Genomic DNA, 20062 nt, shown 5'->3' on the forward strand with positions numbered 1-20062 from the left:
AGGACAGTGAATAAAAACCTTGTGGCTTGGCATCTCAACTGAGAGTATCAATATGAACTTATGGTGAATTTTCTCTTTAAATATAAAATACAAAATTTCTTAGCCCTGTCCACTGAAAATTCTAGAAACAGTGACCAACCCAGTTGCAGTATATCCCTAAATAATTCTGACTATATTTTTAGAATACTGATTTCAAAAACTAATGTTATTAGCTCTTCGGCAAATGGTTGATTCCCAGTCTACACAAGATCAGTTTGCTGTATCTTGAGACGCTAGACAGTAAGAGTCTATCAACGACTTCTTACTATGGTCAGCTCAAAAGACCACAGCAGCCAGCCTGCGACAACAGTAAATATCAACAAGAACCATAATTGCAATGGGTTAAAACTCAGGAATATGTTTAAATCTAATAGTCCTTAATGATAAATAAAAACAAACAATGGGGTAGATGCTACAGGATTTTAGTAAGCCAATGCACTACCTTGTCTCTTTGAAAACTGGTAAATGAAAAGGGAAATCTAGCTTTTATCCTTTCAAAAACCAAAACAATACATACAAACAAAAAACCCATCCACTGGGTAACCAAATACAGATGAGGCAGTTTCTCTACATAGAAGGATTTCAGTTAGTAACTGAGCAAGCAATGATAAAATTAAACTAGTACTACTTTACATCTCTTCAATAAATTTATGTAGCATGCATCAATAGCTATTAACATAATTTAAAGAAACAATCAGGTATCACATGCCACCTGATGGAAGACTATACTACCTCTTATGTCAGTTTCTGTGCCAAAGTGAGTGAAGAATCAAATTTAAAATCTGGATCTGATCAACTACCAATTTATAGGAAATACAAAGGACAAAGGAACACGTGAATACTGCACCAAAGGGATACAATTACCAAAACCTAGACTGTGGAAAACTACAGTACAAACCCAATTTCCTTAACAAACTGCAAGACAAAAAGAGATGGAGAACTTACAGACTAAAAGAACTATCAATCTCTCTTTCCCGGCTGGAACCATGGAGGGTGCAGAAGAGAAGAAAAAGAAGGTTCCTGCTGTGCCAGAAACCCTTAAGAAAAAGCGAAAGAATTTCGCAGAGCTTAAGATCAAGCGCCTGAGAAAGAAGTTTGCCCAAAAGATGCTTCGAAAGGCAAGGAGGAAGCTTATTTATGAAAAAGCTAAGCATTACCACAAGGAATACAGGCAGATGTACAGAACTGAAATTCGAATGGCTAGGATGGCACGGAAAGCTGGCAACTTCTATGTACCCGCGGAACCCAAATTGGCATTTGTCATCAGGATCAGAGGTATCAACGGTGTGAGCCCAAAGGTTCGAAAGGTGCTGCAGCTCCTTCGCCTCCGGCAGATCTTCAATGGCACCTTTGTGAAGCTCAACAAGGCATCAATTAACATGCTGAGAATTGTGGAGCCATACATTGCATGAGGGTACCCAAATCTGAAGTCTGTAAATGAATTGATCTACAAGCGTGGTTATGGCAAAATCAACAAAAAGCGAATTGCCCTGACAGACAACGCATTGATTGCTCGATCTCTTGGGAAATACGGAATCATCTGCATGGAGGATCTGATTCATGAGAACTATACTGTTGGAAAACGTTTCAAAGAAGCAAACAACTTCCTGTGGCCCTTTAAATTGTCTTCTCCACGAGGTGGAATGAAGAAAAAGACCACCCATTTTGTAGAAGGTGGAGATGCTGGCAACAGGGAAGACCAGATCAACAGGCTTATTAGAAGGATGAACTAAGGTATCTACCAGGATTATTTTTGTAATCTGGTCCGTTAATAAACAATTGAAACAAATTGAAATGGAAAAAAAAAAAAAGAACTATCAATCAAATGCAACGTGTGGACCTTACTTGACAAGTTGAAACTGCATCTAATCCAGCCATTGAAGTTAATGTCCATTTCTAAGAAATAAGGAAAAAGTAAACTGACATCTTAAGGAAGTAAACTAAGTAACTAAGAACTCTGGACTGCACAAGGAAGTGACCAGGTTTCTAGAGTCAACAGCAGGAGGATGAAAAAAAGGAGGCGGATTGCTCTCAAGTATGAGTTTAAGTAAAATAATCAAATGTAATACACAGAACTTAACTAGATCCTGATTGGAAGAAACTGTAAAAATATATTTGTGAGACAATCAGTAAAATTTGAAGATTTATAAGCCATTAGAGGAAACCAAGAAACTCCTAATTTTGTAATGTGTGACAATGATGTCATGATTATTTAAGAAAGTATCTGCATATTTTAAAGATGCATAATAAACTATATAGAAATAAAATGACATGACTGGATGTGCCTTATAATTCAGAACAAAGAAAAAAGAAGGGCACAGGGAATATAGGAAATAAGTATGGCACAATCTTGATAAATGCTGAGTAACAGGTATAGACAGGGATTCTTTGTACTGTTCTTTATATTTGTGTATGTTTTGAGTTTTTCATAATATAACACTGAGAAATGAAAAGAAAATTAACACTGCATGGTAAAATCTCCTCTCCCTGAACTTTAAAAAAATATATACATGTATTTATATAATTTAGTTCTATATTTACTATTAACTAAACAATAACTAATACAGTTACTATTAAAGTATCTGTCATTAGTTTCTTAACTCAACTTATATAATTAATTTTAGTTTTAAAAGATATTATGTCCCTATAAATTAGGAGACTTTCATTCCTGCAAGTGAAAAATTAGAAGGTTTTCATTGTTGTATGCTTTTATAATTACATGAAAAAATAAATAAGTAGCTTAACAAAAAGGAATGATCACTTAAGCAATAAATCATACCCAAAACTATTGCAAATTCAGTTTAGTCATTCCATACAAAAAATTAGAGTTTGTTCTTTCCATTTTAGCAAATATGACTCTAAAGAATATTTGACAACACCACTATCATTTCTTTGGTATTTATTTATATATTTTAAATAAGGCAGAAACCTCTTCTTTAGCCCAATGGTACTAATTATTTTTGCTTTCTTTCTTCTCTTTACAGTTTGCTTTGTTTTTTGGACATGACCATTTTTAAAGTCTTTACAGAATTTGCTACAATACTAGTGGTTATGTGGTTTTGTTTTTTTTTTTTTTTGGCTGCAAGGCTTGGGGGTCCCAGCTCCTCAACCAGGACCAAACCCTAACCCCTGCACTGGAAGGCAAAATCCTAACCGATGGACTGCCAGCTAAGTCCCTCTCACAGTTTTTAACATAACAACAGTTCACAGCCCACTCAACAGATAGCTGAGTTAACTTACAGTACAGTAGCTAGACATCTCTAACCTCTCAAATTCTGTCTAGGAGGGACTCACTTTTTTTTGGAGGAGGGACTAACTTTTAATTCCAGTAATTTAGCAAACAAACAGACCTAAAAACAGGAAGAAAATTAAAACCTGCCCCTATACTTTCTCCAGGCATCATATGTAGAAAAAGTATCTAGTCTCACTATTTAACATTTACAAAATGTCCACTGCATTCAAAAAAAGTAAACAAAACCTTCTGACATTATATTCTTCTATTCCTCATGCGCTTTTATGTTTACTTAAAATACAGAAGAGAGTGCTTGAGAGAAACCAAGAAACTCTGTGCTGGAGTGCAAGTTCAATTATGTTCACCAATTAATTAAATATTTCAGTAAATCAGGAAATAGCAACCCACTCCAATACTCTTACGTGGAGAATCCCATGGACAGAGGAGCCTGGTAGGCTACAGTCCATGGGGTCGCAACAGTCAGACACGACTTAGCAACTACACCAACCAACCCATACTTGACAGACTGAACTGAACCATGAAGTGTGAGGCTGCCTTACTCAGCTTGAGTTTGGGAGATGCCATGTCATCATCATCAGGCAGTGGGCCCAGCTCTTTCCTTTTATCCTTGAGTAACTTCTCCAGGATGTGTGCATCATTGTACACCTATATTCAATTACAAATAAAATTACAATTATTTTCTAAGAAGCTTTCTATTGAAGTATATGTATCCATAAAGTAGTTTTAAAAACACAGGTTAAGACAGTTGAGAACTAAAGCAATAAAGTCTGAGATCACAACAGAGCAACAAATCCCATCTCTGTGGGATGGGTCTTGGTTCATTGTTTAAAGCTTTCCAGGTATTTCTAATGTGCACCCATGCTGGCTGAAGTTTGAGAATTACTGTAGTAGAATCACTACAAGTTTCTGCAGAAGTTCTGAAACATATTTACATGTGCTGTTTCTTCATAAATCTCTCTTACACTGGACCCTCTAGGTAGCAGACTTAGCTAATTGGAAGTTAAAAATACATGATGGTTGGAGAAAAACATCTCAAATATTATTAAAAGAGATTTAATATCAGTGTGCGCTCATAGCCTGGAATCTGATTTGTGAAAAGCAATAATCTCTGCTTAGTCTCTCTCTCGGAAGGCTGAGCCAAGGGTGATAATATATAGCCAAGGACAAAGTTACTCACCCAGTGGCTTGGCCCCCACAGTTGCCTCCTCCCACACTCCCCACCCCAGTCCAAAGGCTCTCCTCCCTGAATACCACCAGAGCAGAGGGACTGAAGGAATAACTGATCTCTCTTTTTTGGCAACCTCTCTTAAGGGTGGCTTTTTTCTCTACCAGTGGCAGACAAGTGGCACATTACCCAATGACACTGAGGACAGTGTAAACCCCAATGACAGAAGACAACCATTTCTCTGATTACAAGCATCCTCAGAGCCTACTTTATTTTATATTCAAATGCAGTAACATAAGAATGGAAATATAAATGATTTGAAAATGTACTTTCATTTCTGGGAAACTTAGAGTAGACAAAGAAAACTCAGAAAAGATCTATGGACCTCCAAACCATGTTCACTGCAGCATATTTACAATGGCCAAGACATGGAAACAACCTAAGTGTTCATGGAAGAGTGACTGGATAAAGAACACGTCACACACAGACAGGAACACCATTCAGCCATAAAAAGAATGAAATCCTACCATCTGCGACAACATGGAAGACAAATCCTGAGGGCATTGTGCTAAATGAAATAAGTAAGGTAAGACAGAGAAAGACAAATACTCTATGATCTCACTTATAAGGAAACTAAAATACCATTCCTCGGCCCCCAAAAAATCTCAAGTTCATAGATACAGAGAATAGACTGATGGCTGCCAGAGGATGAGCAAGAGGAGTAACAGGGTCAAAAGGTACAAACTCCAGCTATAAAATAAATAAATCATGGGGATGTAATGTACAGCATGGCAACTATACTTAGTAACACTGTATTGTATATTTGCAGGATGCTAAGATAGTAGATCTTACAAGTTTTCATCATAAGAAAAAAAATTGTTAACTGCATATGGTGATGGGTATTAACTAGACTTAATGTGATCATTTTGCAATATATGCAAATATTCAATCACCATGTTGTACACTTGAAATGCATGTCACTTATACTTCAATTTATTAATAAAAAATAAAGTAGATAAAGGATACTGAGTAGAAAAATATATGAAAGGAAGAATATATCATAGCTTTACTGATGAAGAACTGAAAATCAAGATGCTTCCTAACAAAATCAATTATTTAAAGGTGTTTTATTGAAAATATCCTATTATTTATATTGCTGCTGTTGTTTTTCAGGTGCTCACTTGTGTCCAACTCTTTGTGACCCATGGACTACAGCACACCAGGTTTCCCTATCCTTCACATCTCCCGGAGTTTGCTCAAACTCATGTCCGTTGAGTTGGTGATGCCATCCAACCATCTCATCCTCTGTCGTCCCCTTCTTCTCCTGCCTTCAATTTTTCCCATCACCAGGGGCTTTTCTAATGAGTGGGCTCTTCGCATCAAAAGTACTGGAGCTTCAGCTTCAGCATCAGTCCTTCCAATGAATGCTTAGGATTGATCTCCTTTAGGATTGATTGGTTTGATCTCTTCACAGTCCAAGGGACTCTCAAGAGTCTTCCCCAATACCACAGTTCAAAAGTGTCAATTCTTTGTCACTCAGCTTTCTTTATGGTCCAATTCTCACATTCTTACATGACTACTAGAAAAACCACAGCTTTGACTATACAGACCTTTGTCAGCAAAGTAACATGTCTGCTTTTAAATATGCTGTATAGGTTGGTCATAGCTTTTCTTCCTAGGAGCAAGCATCTTTCAATTTCATGGCTGCAGTCACCATCTGCAGTGATTTCGGAGCCCAAGAAAATAAAGTCTGCCACCGTTTCCACTGTTTCCCAATCTATCTGCCATGAAGTGATGGGACGAGATGCCAGGATCTTCGTTTTTTGAATGCTGAGTTTTAAGCCAGTTGTTTCACTCTCTTCTTTCGCCTTTATCAAGAGGCTCTTCAGTTCCTCTTCACTTTCTGCTATAAGGGTGGTAATCATCTATATATCTGAGGTTACTGATATTTCTCCTAGCAATCTGGATTCTAACTTTTGCTTCATCCAGTCCAACATTTCACATGATATACTCTGAACATACTATAAGCAGGTGACAATATACAGCCTTGATGTACTCATTTTCCAATATGGAACCAGTCCGTTGTTCCATGTTTGGTTCTAACTGTTGCTTCTGACCTGCATACAGGTTTCTCAGGAGGCAGCTAAGGTGGTCTGGTATTCCTGTCTCTTTAAGAATTTTCCACAGTTTATTGTGATCCACACAGTCAAAGGTTTCAGTGTAGTCAACGAAGCAGGAGATGTTTTTCTGGAATTCTCTTGCTTTTTCTATAATCCAATGGATGTTGGCAATTTGATCTCTGGTTCCTCTGCCTTTTTAAAATCAAGCTTGAATATCTGGAAGTTCTCAGCTCATGTACTGTTGAAGCCTGGCTTGGAGAATTTTGAGCATTACTTTGCAAGCGTGTGAGATGAGTGCAATTGTGTGGTAGTTTGAACATTCTTTGGGATTGCCTTTCTTCAGCACTGGAATGAAAACTGACCTTTTCCAGTCCTGTGGTCACTGTTGTCAATTCAGTTCAGTAGCTCAGTCATATCCGACTCCTTGCGACCCCATGAATCACAGCACGCCAGGCCTCCCTGTCCATCACCAACTCCCGGAGTCTACCCAAACCCACGTCCATCGAGTCGGTGATGCCATCCAGCCATCTTATCCTCTGTCGTCCTCTTCTCCTCCTGCCCCCAATCCTTCCCAGCATTAGGGTCTTTTCCAATGAGTCAACTCTTCGCGTGAGGTGGCCAAAGTATTGGAGTTTCAGCTTCAGCGTCAGTCCTTCCAATCAACACCCAGGACTGATCGCCTTTAGGATGGACTGGTTGGATCTCCTTACAGTCCAAGGGACTCTCAAGAGTCCTCTCCAACACCACAGTTCAAAAGCATCAATTCTTCAGTGCTCAGCTTTCCTCACCATCCAACTCTCACATCCATACATGACCACTGGAAAAACCATAACCTTGACTAGACGGACCTTTGTTGGCAAAGTAATGTCTCTGCTTTTAAATATGCTATCCAGGTTAGTCATAACTTTCCTTCCAAGGAGTAAGGGTCTTTTAATTTCATGCCTGCACTCACCATCTGCAGTGATTTTGGAGCCCAAAAAAATAAAGTTTGATACTGTTTCCACTGTTTCCCCATCTACTTCCCATGAAGTGATGGGACCAGATGCCATGATCTTAGTTTTCTGAATGTTGAGCTTTAAGCCAATTTCTTCACTCTCCTCCTTCACTTTCATCAAGAGGCTTTTTAAGTTCCTCTTCACTTTCTGCCATAAGGGTGGTATTATCTGCATATCTGAGGTTATTGATATTTCTCCCGGCAATCTTGATTCCAGCTTGTGCTTCTTCCAGCCCAGCGTTTCTCATGATGTACTCTGCATAGAAGTTAAATAAGCAGGGTGACAATACACAGCCTTGATGTACTCCCTTTCCTATTTGGAACCAGTCTGTTGTTCCATGTCCAGTTCTAAATGTTGCTTCCTGATCTGCATACAGGTTTCTCAAGAGACAGGTCAGATGGTCTGGTATTCCCATCTCTTTCAGAATTTTCCACAGTTTATTGTGATCCACACAGTCAAAGGCTTTGGCATAGTCAATAAAGCAGAAATAGATGTTTTTCTGGAACTCTCTTCTTTTTCGATGATCCAGCGGATGTTGGCAATTCGATCTCTGGTTCCTCTGCCTTTTCTAAAACCAGCTTGAACATCTGGAAGTTCACAGTTCACGTATTACTGAAGCCTGGCTTGGAGAATTTTGAACATTACTTTGCTAGCGTGTGAGATGAGTGCAATTGTGAGGTAGTTTGAGCATTCTTTGCGATTGCCTTTCTTTGGGATTGGAATGAAAACTGACCTTGTCCAGTCCTGTGACCACTGCTGAGTTTTCCAAATTTGCTGACATATTGAGTGCAGCACTTTCACAGCATCATCTTTCAGGATTTGAAATAGCTCAAGTGGAATTCCATCACCTCCACTAGCTTTGTTGGTAGTGATGCTTCCTAAGGCCCACTTGACTTCACACTCTAGGATGTCTGGCTCTAGGTGAGTTTTCACACCATCGTGGTTATCTGGGTCATGAAGACCTCTTTTGTATATTTCTTCTGTGTATTCTTGCCACCTCTTCTTAATATCTTCTGCTTCTGTTAGGTCCACACCGTCTTTTATTGTGCCCATCCTTGCATGAAATATTCCCTTGATATCTCTAATTTTCTTGAAGAGATCTCCAGTCTTTCCCATTCTATTTATCTAATTACACCATTTTATAGACTATCCTTAGAGAAGCATGGTAACTAAGGATAGTAGTAACAATAATGATGGAAGATTTTACTGTCCCTTGGCTTTCATTTGAGTGTTTGAATACCAGGCACTATGTAACATATTCTGTATACATGAGCTCACTCTAATCCCACAACAACCCTGACGCAAGGACTACTGTTAACCCCATTTCACAGATGAGACTCAGAAAAGATAAGTTACTTACATAGGAATTAGCAAGACAGGACTCAAATCTAAGATGTCAGATTACAGTCGACAGTCGGAATCCATGGAATCCGCAGATTCAGACGGTCAACAGTAATGACATTTCAAACAAGAGACTTGAGAATCTATGGATTTTGGTGCTGCAGGGGTCCGGGAACCCTTGGAACCAATCCCCTCCCCCAAGGCAATGAGGGGTAATTGTACAGAGTATAAAGTTTTAACCTTTACAATGTCCTGCCTCCAATTTTAAAAAATTAAGGAAAGACAAAGTATTAAGCTAGTCATTGAGGAGAATCATCTAAGTTAGGCGTCCAGTCAGGATTCCCACATGTCCTTACCTGGGAGCCCTCCTCGTTGTAGTGCCTGGCATTCCGGAACATCAGCTTCATGTCTTCTATCATCCCCTCCTCCCCTGCATATTTGTCATTGCGGATGTTATGCTCAATTATTTTCAAGTCCATTGGCTCTAAGATGATTTTATAATAATCAGGATAGTCCTTTTTGGATGGTTTAACCATAAATAGATCACAAAGTCTTCTGCCTGAGCCTGGCTCACGAGCTTCAAGAACAACATTGAATAAGATTTTCATTCGCTGCTTTCTTATGTTCTTTTTACTGTTGGAAGGGAGAAAGGGGCAATATGAGAACAGGTTCAGTTTTCTTGACAGAAGAATGAATATGAAATAAAATTAATCTTGTGAACAGGTGCTTCATAATGATTACAATTTATTTATTACATATGGCACAAACAGTAAACATGCTGGAAGCTATAAGCAAATATTAGGAAATTTTCCAAAATAATTAAAACACAGTGACTCTGGCAGGAGTACCCAAGAACACCAGACAAACCTGTTTAGAATATTTATGAAATGCAATGCTTGAAAACAAGTATTGTCTAACACCAAAGAAAATGAAATTCTATTATCAATTTTTTGAAGAACAGAGCAAAAGTAGAATAAAACTGCTGATTTCCTACTGTTACTAACAGTTCTCCCTTAAACACACACACACACACACAGAAGTGTTCCATCTCCTAAGACAATCACTCCCGAACACCTGCATTTCCTCGTTACCAGAAAACAAAGGGATGCTGTCTGACAGACTAGTGTCTCTATAGTGGGTACAAATGTTTCAGGCATTTATCCTATCATGGTCAGTCCTTTCTCCCTCCCTCCATTATTCCACAATCCCAGCCTAGCTTAAAGAATAAATGGTCTGTGGTTCACCTAAGCTCCTGAGTAAATTTTCATCTTTGAGTACGAATCCATATCTCATTATCCAAATTCCCCCAGTGAGATGTTATGCTAGGAAATAGATGTCCTAGTACTATAGGACAAAGTACAAGGGACTACAGATTAGAACCCGAGTTACAAAAAGGCGTAAGGGAACATATGGGCTAGCTTCCTAATTATTGAGGAAACTGGCTCAGAGAAGTTAAATGACTTGCCCAAGGTGAGTTGTCCAACGAATTTTTAGAATTATTAGAATTAATGAATTACTAGAAGAGATGATCTTCCAATATGATTTCTGGCCCACTGTGTATATGTCCTCAGGACACAGATATCTAAGACAAGCCAGACTTGAACAAGCAAAACATCAGTCTCTGAGGTAGGTAATAGAAATAAATAACCCGTGACTTAATTTCTATTCAACACTTACTAAAAGGGCACAGTGTAGCATGTGGAGGTAAATATTTTCTATCCAGTTCCTATCTTACAAATGGAAGGAAGTTCATTACAGAAGCAAACTATGTGGCCAAACAGATCCCCTACTCCAGTCCTCTGGACAATCTACTTCTGGGTCATAAAGAAGACAAAGGCCAGATATTTTCTCCATGAGGTTCAATATGCTTTTTTTTAAAAAAAGAAAACTCAAATAAAGGATAACAGATGAGAAAATAAATAAATACTCCATGTAAAGATTTTAAGTCTCAGAAATGCCTCTTCCTAACATCACAGAGCACGAGGCAACCTGAAAGTGATACAATCAGGAGACACAAAGGACTCCACTGCCTAGAGCTGGGATCACCCTTGTCACCTGTGTCTTCACTTGGGACTGCTCACTTCTGCGGTGGCTCTGGAACCATCCCTGTCACATCCCCACTCAGTATTTTGGTGTCTATGTCAAGTAAGTGATTGTTTGATGACAGTGATCTAGGAGAAGTTTCATCTAGTGGTAACTATTTCTCCAAAGTGGCATCCCCCGATGATGATGAGAGGGGAACAACTCTCTCAGTTCAGGACTTAAGCAAGTGAATAATGGGAGGGGAAGGCGGGACAAAGTTCCAGCATTGCAGAGCTCCACACAACTGGGCAGAGACTGGATGTCTTTAGCCTTCAAGAAGCCTCTAAAGAAAAACTTCAGAACCTGGATTTGATAACACAGAATTTGATAACTGCTCTAAAAGTTGACATTTAATGTTTTAGGACTTTTAACACTAATATTATGCCTTCTCCACTTGTATAATTCACTTTAAGAGAGTGATGTGTAACTAGTTTTCATCCTCAAAGGCAAGCAAAATTTTTGTTATTAAGGTCACACAATCTTCTCTGAACTAATCCAGCTTTGTTATTTTGTTTACATTTTTCCAGATCCTTATATTGCCTTTAAAACCAAGAACCTCAATTACTTTCAATCTAATTGCCAGAAAAAATTCAGAGCTAAACTTCATATTCTTCTGTAACTATATTAGTTTGAGTGGCTGGAATATTTGCTCTATCCTTTTCCAATATGATGCTGAACCTTACTATGTTCACACTTCTGAAAGTAACTTCAAATACTTTTGAAATGACATAAACCCTACATTACAAAAAGACAGCTACCGTATTACCCTATTTGATACTTTGTTTACTGTTTTCAAATGCCACTGCCCCTTTGATTTTTAGATTCGTCTCAGAACCCCTCTATTCATTCTACCTCTTTTCCTCCCTCAGACTATTAGCTGTAAACAGTTTGTTAACTCTTCCCTATTTTGGGAAAGGTGCATAATTAAATCCCAGACCTGGTAACTAGCACACTCATTCTTTTTCAATCAGGACCTGTGAACATACTTGGGTAAAAAAAATCTTAAGAGGGTTCAAAACCAGGGTTGTTCATCATTATGCACTTAAGGGTGCCATACTAAAGAGGATATCAATTCAGATCACAGATGCTGTTATATTAAACACACAATTTTAGAAGTCTATGGTCTTGTTAGCACTATGGTCTTCTGCTAACGAAGTCATTATATTACAACAATTTTCCAATAAATGAACGTCAAGTGTTTTGAAAAGTGGGTATTTTTTCTAATTTAAAAGATCATGAGTTAGTGGAGGCTTCACTCTGAATCCCTGATTTTCCAAGACCACCACCTTACCATCCTTTTGACCCCCAAACTCAGCCTAAAACACTGGAATCAATGTCACTTTTTGCTTCTCTTAGTTTATCACCAAGTCCTAGAGGACCTTCACAGCCCTTCTAGATCTGATCTTCCCTTTTAATTTTTCATGCCATGGTGTTAGTCCTAACCTTCATAGTTTGTGGCCAACCACTTTCTTAAATCTTATCATTATTTTTACTATTAAGCTATTATTTATTATATATTTATATTTGATATACACAAAAGATTACTATTTATAGTTACAGATAACTCTTCTACCACATGCCAGGGACTGTGCTAAGGACTTATCATTAATCCTCAAACTCTAAGAACCAAGTACAATTATTACCCCAATTTTGGAGACGTAGACACAAAGGCTTGGAGACTTAAGTGAATACCTAAGGCCATAAAGTGAGTAATGAGAACTGAGACTTGAATCAGCGAAAGTCACCAGGCTGCTTTTATCATACAAGTAAATGACAAAAAGCCAGCTCTTACCAAGGGCTTCAAATCAAAGTCAACCCAACTCACAGGCTTCAAGGTCTTCTGGCCTTTACCTCCCTGGCCCTAGATCTCTAGTGGTACCTGCTGTGAAGCTAAGTAAACCCAAAGGTTCCTTCTTTTACAAGGCTTTTATATTTCATCTTCAAGGAGCAAAACCTTTTTATTCATCTTAATGAATTTCCCGGTCCAATAACATCTGACTAAAAGCAAAATGAAACCTACCATGTCTTGATGTCAACAGGAAATACCTCCAGGAAATAATCAGAGCTACATTCAGCGAGTATTCAGGCCCAGTTCCGTGAGTTTCAGGCATATTAAGCAATCAGGTCCTCACAGCAATCCTGTGTAGGTTTTTGTCATCAACTCTTTTTTCAGATGAGGAAATTGTGATGAAGTTCAAATCATAGAGCTAATAAGAACTGGGATTTGAACCTGGGCAGTCAGGGTTCAGAGTACGGGGTTATAACAGTACTCCACACTTCTGTTTCTTCTTCTACTACTCAGAACCAAGTGCCACATACTATGAGTCATGTAAAAGAAATACCAATCCATGGTCTTTTTCTTAAATTTACCAATTAAGGAAACGTTTCTTAAGGGAAACAGTAGGAAGAAGATACTAATACAGTAATTGTATAGAATGGACTATGTATGGTAGCAAATGTAGATAACTTCAAACATATAACTTTCAAAGAAAAGCATGATAGGGAAATCACATTTCTGAAAGCTATTTGGGCAATCACACAACACTTCCATACAACTATACAACCGTGTGCCTCACACAGTTATTCTACTACAGTGCTCCCACATAATTTCATTTGTTTTCAACCTGCCTCATTTCCCGGTCAGTCAATTCCTGGAAGGTAGAGATGATGACTCAACTTTTCCTTTACGACCTGTAAGAGGACAGTCTGGTGTTCTGCAAGCAACTGACACTCCATGAATGCCAGGTAGCAGAGGCGAAAATAAAAGCACCACAGGATGATTACTAGGACTACATATGGCAACTGAAGGGCTGTTTTTAAAATCGTAAGTAACATGCAAAAGAATGGATGGCTTTAAAGAAAGAAAACACAAACAAGACCAGAGACTAAAGAAATGTATTCATGCTCAAGAAGCACTAACCCAATGCATAGGCACCAATACAGACTGGTATCACTTGGATCATCAACACTGATTCTGATCCCTCCACCATCCCCAGTCTATAAGAGACAATCCTGAAAAGAAATCCGCACCCCCCAGCCCCTGGTCACAACCAGGGCCACCACATTCTCAGCCTCTCTACCTCTGCTGCAGCACAGCCACAATGACTGGGGCAGGGGCTTGCTGCCCCGGGCAAAGCTGGCAACAGATTAAGGGTCCTGACTATATCTAGACTAATTTCTCAGCTCACTTTACTAACTATACTCCTAAACTATACTGTTTCCTTTATTCATGAGATAAATTGGTATCCAAATAAAAACCATTATTTCACATGCTTAAGACTGCACTTTTCGCCTAATCAGTGCTGACCATGCCACAGAAGTTACACTTTAAAAAAACATGTTTATGCATAAAAAAGGACTGCACACCTGGAGAGCCTCCTGAGACCCAACATCTCACTGTCAAGAGTGTTCCTGGGAAAGCAGAAACAAACATTACATGTGAAGAGAAACAAAACAAGCAACATTGGAGGTCATGTATAAACCAAATATGGTTGAGAAAAAAGAGGATTACTCAATCCAAAGGATAAAAGGTTTTAAGAATACTTGGAACATTTCAACATGGAAGACAGCAGGTGAATTTTAGGGTAGAGGGGTTGGGGAGAAGAATGTATTCCCAGAATGAAGAGAACATACCCACAGTAATTTTTTTCACAATCTTTGATACGAAAAAAATAAGGCAAAGACAGAACTGTACTCAATACTTCAGAGTCAAGTCAAGTAGTATTTGGAAACTTGGCCCTGCCTTCTCTGGATACGTTTAACTTAGCCTACTAGGCTGTCATGTTTCCCTGAGTTCTGGAGGAGCCCATTTCTTATTACCAAAGCCTCTTAACGTAACCACCTTCTTTTTTTTTTTTTTCCCCGTAACCACCTTCTAAAGGGCTTGTTACGTGTTTCCTTTGTCACAGTCCAAAGAACAGGACTTGCTTCTCTCAACCTTTTAATGTGTGCTCATGCCTGTATTTCAAACCCAGACATGTTCTTTTACTGCTTTAGCTATGATTTATATTTGCTCTTCTCTTACTTGTATTTTTCACTTCATTAAACAAAACACTTCCTAGGAAACCTGTGCATGAAAAGACTTCTTTAGAGAAAAGACTTTTCTCTAAAGTGGGATTTTATTATTTCGAGAACATAATGCTTAGCTTTCTTTTTATGGGAGGTTTTAATTAGAGTGATAACTTTCATTTAATCTACTTGTGTTGTCCCACAAAGTACAAGCCATAGAGATTTTTTAAGGATCTGGCCTGGGCTAATGCTTCCTTGGAACTGTTTTCTTAACACTCAACTAGTTTAAGATCTCTCTTGTCATTCAGTGTTGGCACTAACTGTACCATCACTTTTGCCTCCATTACCTTCTTTTGCCTGAGAAGTTTTTATCTTTGATTGGTGACTGATCTGGAAAACACAGGTGATGCTGTAGTAGTTATATAATTACACTCAAAGATGTTCTTGATTTGATGTCTCTGATCTGGTCTCACATTTTTCCTCCGTTGTCCCTGGTATAACAAGGAATTAAGAACTTGGAAGGATGAAATTCATAGGCCAGTAATGGAGGAGACTCACACCTCAGGGCACACCAATCAATTTAGTTACCTTGGCATAGCATCGCAAAGTTATTTTCATTGTTAAAAAAGAAATTTCCCAAATGCTATTTACAGGGAAAGACAAGACAGCTTCTCTTTTCTAAACCGTTTTTAAAAAATTCTCTGGTGTCAGTGGATCTACAATACATGAACAGAACTGCATTAATAGTTACTAATGACTTCATTCAATTTTGAATCTGTCAGGCCCTGCTATTAGTGATGAACTTATTGTTTAAGGTTTCCTCCCTGCTATGACAAAGATGGTGAGACAGTTAAGGCTCAGGAAGAATACGGTGTTCCACAAAGATCAAGCCAGAGAAACTCCATGTGGGAGGCGCAGACAAAAGAGATGGTCTTGCATGATTCTTTATAGGAGTACAGCTTCACAATCTCACAGTAAGGTCCCCTTCCATAAAACCCATGAGAAAAAGGAAGGATTAGGGAAGCTGAGAGAAAGATTAGAAAGAAAAGAAAAACAAATATCTAGCTTAACCTGTTATGAACTACAAGAAGTTATAACTTGGTACTTTATAATACGACATCCTTAAAATAGCAAAGAAAGATCAGATTAACAAGGAAAAACAAAGGGGTAAGAATAATGACTAACATTTTTTTTTAAATCGCCACACAGAAATCACCTAAATTAGATTTAAAGGGCTTCTTACAATGCCACATTAAAACAAAATAACCTGGACAGCAAAAATAGTAACATGTTTCAGCAGGCTACATAAGTATTATTTTTAAATATGTTATCTAAAAACAACACATTACCAAAAAACACTAATCATACAATTAAATGAATTATTAAATGTTATAAAGTATTTAAATCTTATAATTGATACTTGACAGTTTACAGAAACAATTTTCTGCACTTAAATCTGAAACAAAACAGAAACTGAGACGATGTCTCCAGTTATATGAAAAGTATATACCTTTTTCTTTTGGCACTACCAGTATCAGAGGTGGCTGAAGAAATCATGCTGTCTCCATCCTCAATGTCGTCTCTCCTAGCAAGCTCTTTCTTCTTTGCCTAAAACAGAACAGACCCCAGGAGTCGAGCTCATTCTGCTGAGCACTTCTAGAATATATGAATATTAAAGAGCTAGACACATCAGATTCAAGCAGAAAGATACAACCACACATAGAATACTCAAAATGAAAAAGAAGTCATTAAACATTTTCAATAACCCAATTTAACAAAAGTTTGCATGACAGAATAATAGGTTAAAAAAAATGGATCCAGAGAGTTGAGGAATCAACTCTAGCTAAATTGAATTTAAGACTCCAAAGGACACCAACTCGTTCAAAGCACCGACACAAGTTGTTGGGGCATCCTGCCCTGGTGGCCATAGTTCAATAAAGCCAAGTCAAAGCTAGCCTTTAGCACCCTTGACTTAAGTAACAGTGTGACTAAGAAGAAAGCTTAAAGTGAGAGGTGAAATAAGATCTACTTTTCAACACATGCATTTTTAAAGACCTTCTGCCAAAGACAGCTAAAGTCCAACGACAGCAGACTTAGGGAATACACAGAGTATTGAAAACAAAATACTGAAATCCTCAACATGGATCACAGAGCTGACCAAACAAAAATGGAGATTCTACAGGTGATACAAAATTGCTTTTGTTGTTCCTTGCTCTGAGATTCTCTTTTCAGGAAGATTCTACCAGAAGTGACATGTAGACACAATTTGTATTTCATATGTATGCCCTTTATTCTCAAAACACCGAGATGACCCATGGTCTCAGATGCCCTCCAAGGTGTGCTCTCAGAAATATTTCAATCAATTCATGGACACTGTACAATGATGAATTAGCCTAAAGATGTCCTTTCTCCTAGAACCAACACTACCTTAACAGAGTCTAGAAACAAATAAATAAAATCTAAATGCAGAATATCATCTGTGATTGGAGGGAATCATCCTGATAACCCTAAAATTACTCCCCAGGGACAAATTCCTGCTTCTTCCACTCACAAAGCTAACCCAGTCTAAACTATTATTTCTACTCTGCATAGTCCTGAAAGCTCTTAAAAAAATTAAAAAAAAAAAATTCAGTAGTACTATGGCTAAAATGAATGATATGACATTGCTGGAGGAAAATCACATATCTTAACACACTCAATTATACATACAACAACTTAGCAAAACCAAGAAATTATACCTGCATGACTTGCTGTAGTTTTAGAACTCGCTTGTAGATGGCCGAGTTGGGAACATTATAGCGTTTGGCATTTTCAAACATTAAATTCAGATCACACTCCAAATGATCTAAAGTTTCATATTCTTGGTTTTTTAGCTTTGTTCTGTGAAAGACAAACACAGGGCTAGAACTTTCCATTTTGAATATGCAGAAACACCCTTCCTGAAAGTTCAGTGCAAAAATCTTGACAAACATTACAAGGTAGTTTACCAGTGATACTGATTAGAGGTCTGGAAGTGACAACTTCCAAATATAAAGTGAAGAAGCAAAAGCACCACTATATTTAGACAATATGATAATTTAACTGAAAACCCAAAAGAATAAAACACTACAAGAAGCAATAAGAGAACCTAGCAAGGTGGTCAACTACAAAGCAAACATTAGCAAAACTCCTAAGGGGAAAACCCTGGTATTGGCTACATGAAAACCCTGTTGTTCAGTCCCTAGGTTGTGTCCAACTCTTTGCAACCCCATGGACTTGAGAACCCCAGCAGGCTTCTCTGTCCATGGGATTTCCCAGGCAACAATACTAGAGCTCACTGCCATTTCCTCCTCCGGGGGATCTTGCTGACTCAGGGACGGAACCTGCTGTCTGCTGCATTCATAGGTGGATTTTTTGGTCACTGAGCCACCAGAGAAGCCCTTACATGCACCCCCTAGGAAAAAATAAAAATCAGGGAGGTTTCAAGCTATAGTAATGAAGAGTCATGGTGATCTACACATTTCAGAAAATAAGAGGTCATTCCTCTTGATGAGAGTTAAAGAAAAGAGAGCACTGGCAACTACATGAAGGAACATGTAGAATAATAACATTAACCTCCAGAGGAGCTGCATAAGGGAAATGAAGAGCAGTCCCTTTTTTTTGGGGGGGGGGGGGCGGTTTTGTGCTGTGCTGTTTGCGAGACCTTAGTTCCCCAACCATGAATTGAACCTGGCCCCAGAGTGAAAGTGCCAAGTCCTAACCATTGGACCACTAGGGAATTCCCTGAAGAGCGGTCTTAGATGGTAAATGAGAGGCAGATTAATGTTAGAGTCCTTTTGCTACTCTTCCTCCAACACAAACATTTGTAATTAATCACAATGGCTTAATATTGAGGTTTTTACTTACTTTAAGTCTTAAGAATTCTAATAGCTGTCTCAGACATTTAGGCTGTTACTAACACTAAGGCTATATTACGAGTCCCTGTATACTTGGTAGTGAGGCATCACAGTCTGCCTTAACACTGTATGGATTTAGACAGGACAGACTTTTAAAGCTTAACTGAAGCACTCGTCTGCTATCCATCAAAGTCACAAAAACAATATTAGGTAAAGAACCACATTATGTGTACAGCTTCAGAGAATGAATGTAGAGATTCTAGACTCTGCTTTTAGAATGATATATCATTCACTACATATGTAAAGTTTTACTTAAAATTTACTAAAATCATATATAGATTCCACGTAGTGCTTACAGAGATAAGAATGTTATAGAACATTTGATTCTCTGGGATGAAGCAAAAAAAAAAAACAAAAAACCACTGAGCACATGCTCACCACCTGTGGCTAGCACCAAGAGTTTAAACTATAGCCTTGGACTTAATCATGCTAACTTCAAGGATAACGTGCTGGATATTTTCAACACCCACAAAGAACAATAGAGAACCTAAACTAGTATTAATAGATGACAGTCTATAACAAATCTGCAGATATTTATCAGTCTGATATTAATCAAGGATGGGAGTGGGAAGGAAAGGGCAGAACAGGAAATAAAGCATGGGGATGACAAGCCCCAGCGCAACGAAGATGGTCTATGCAGCCATGTTGTCGAGCTCCTCCCTACCCTTCCTTTTTTTTCTGCTTTTTATGACATTCAACTATATTCCTTCTGCTAACACATCTTCCTAGAACTGTGCTGTGCAATACAGTGGTCACACGTGTCTGTTTAAAGCAAAATAAAGTAAAACTTGAAATCTAGTTTCATTATGCCACATTTCAAGTTTTCGACAGTCACATGTGATGAGTGGCTATCAGAGACAGTACAGATAAAGTAACATTTCATCATCACAGAAAGGGCTACTGGTCAGCACTGCTCAAGATTTTCCTGCTGCTCTGATGAAGAGCACAGTGGAAGGTGGTCCAGCTCCTATGGGGCAGGACTGGTTCAGCATGCAAACTTGGAAAGGAAGTAGACTAGATGTCCTAAGAGTTGACACTTCAAAAGGGAAACCAAGATACAAAATTTTAAATGCAGGTAAATTGTTGTGATTAAAATATCAATAAAAGGAATAGGAAGAGAAATT

At 38.3% G+C, this 20062-nt stretch overlaps 2 protein-coding genes across 41 annotated transcripts in view; one reads left to right on the forward strand and one right to left on the reverse strand.

The window, feature by feature from the left end:
• The window catches only part of PBRM1 (polybromo 1), a 106294-nt gene that overhangs the window by 46818 nt on the left and 39414 nt on the right, over positions 1 to 20062 (reverse strand). For 21 of the 40 annotated variants that reach the window (XM_043442520.1, XM_043442511.1, XM_043442512.1 and 18 more), the window contains 5 exons: positions 17742 to 17883; positions 16514 to 16611; positions 14362 to 14406; positions 9270 to 9546; positions 3832 to 3937 (listed from right to left, as the gene is read on the reverse strand). In XM_043442520.1, the coding sequence (XP_043298455.1) occupies positions 3832 to 3937; positions 9270 to 9546; positions 14362 to 14406; positions 16514 to 16611; positions 17742 to 17883 (668 nt within the window). The remainder of the gene's footprint in view (positions 1 to 3831; positions 3938 to 9269; positions 9547 to 14361; positions 14407 to 16513; positions 16612 to 17741; positions 17884 to 20062) is intronic. The other 19 variants (XM_043442501.1, XM_043442521.1, XM_043442507.1 and 16 more) reach the window with 1 other exon arrangement.
• LOC122424583 (60S ribosomal protein L7-like) lies at positions 1006 to 1834 on the forward strand. The gene has a single exon (XM_043442551.1). It carries the CDS (start codon positions 1026 to 1028, stop codon positions 1449 to 1451), a length of 426 nt encoding a protein of 141 aa, XP_043298486.1. The 5' UTR covers positions 1006 to 1025; the 3' UTR covers positions 1452 to 1834.

This window comes from Cervus canadensis, chromosome 22 (assembly GCF_019320065.1).
Source record: "Cervus canadensis isolate Bull #8, Minnesota chromosome 22, ASM1932006v1, whole genome shotgun sequence".
Lineage (NCBI taxonomy): Eukaryota > Metazoa > Chordata > Mammalia > Artiodactyla > Cervidae > Cervus > Cervus canadensis.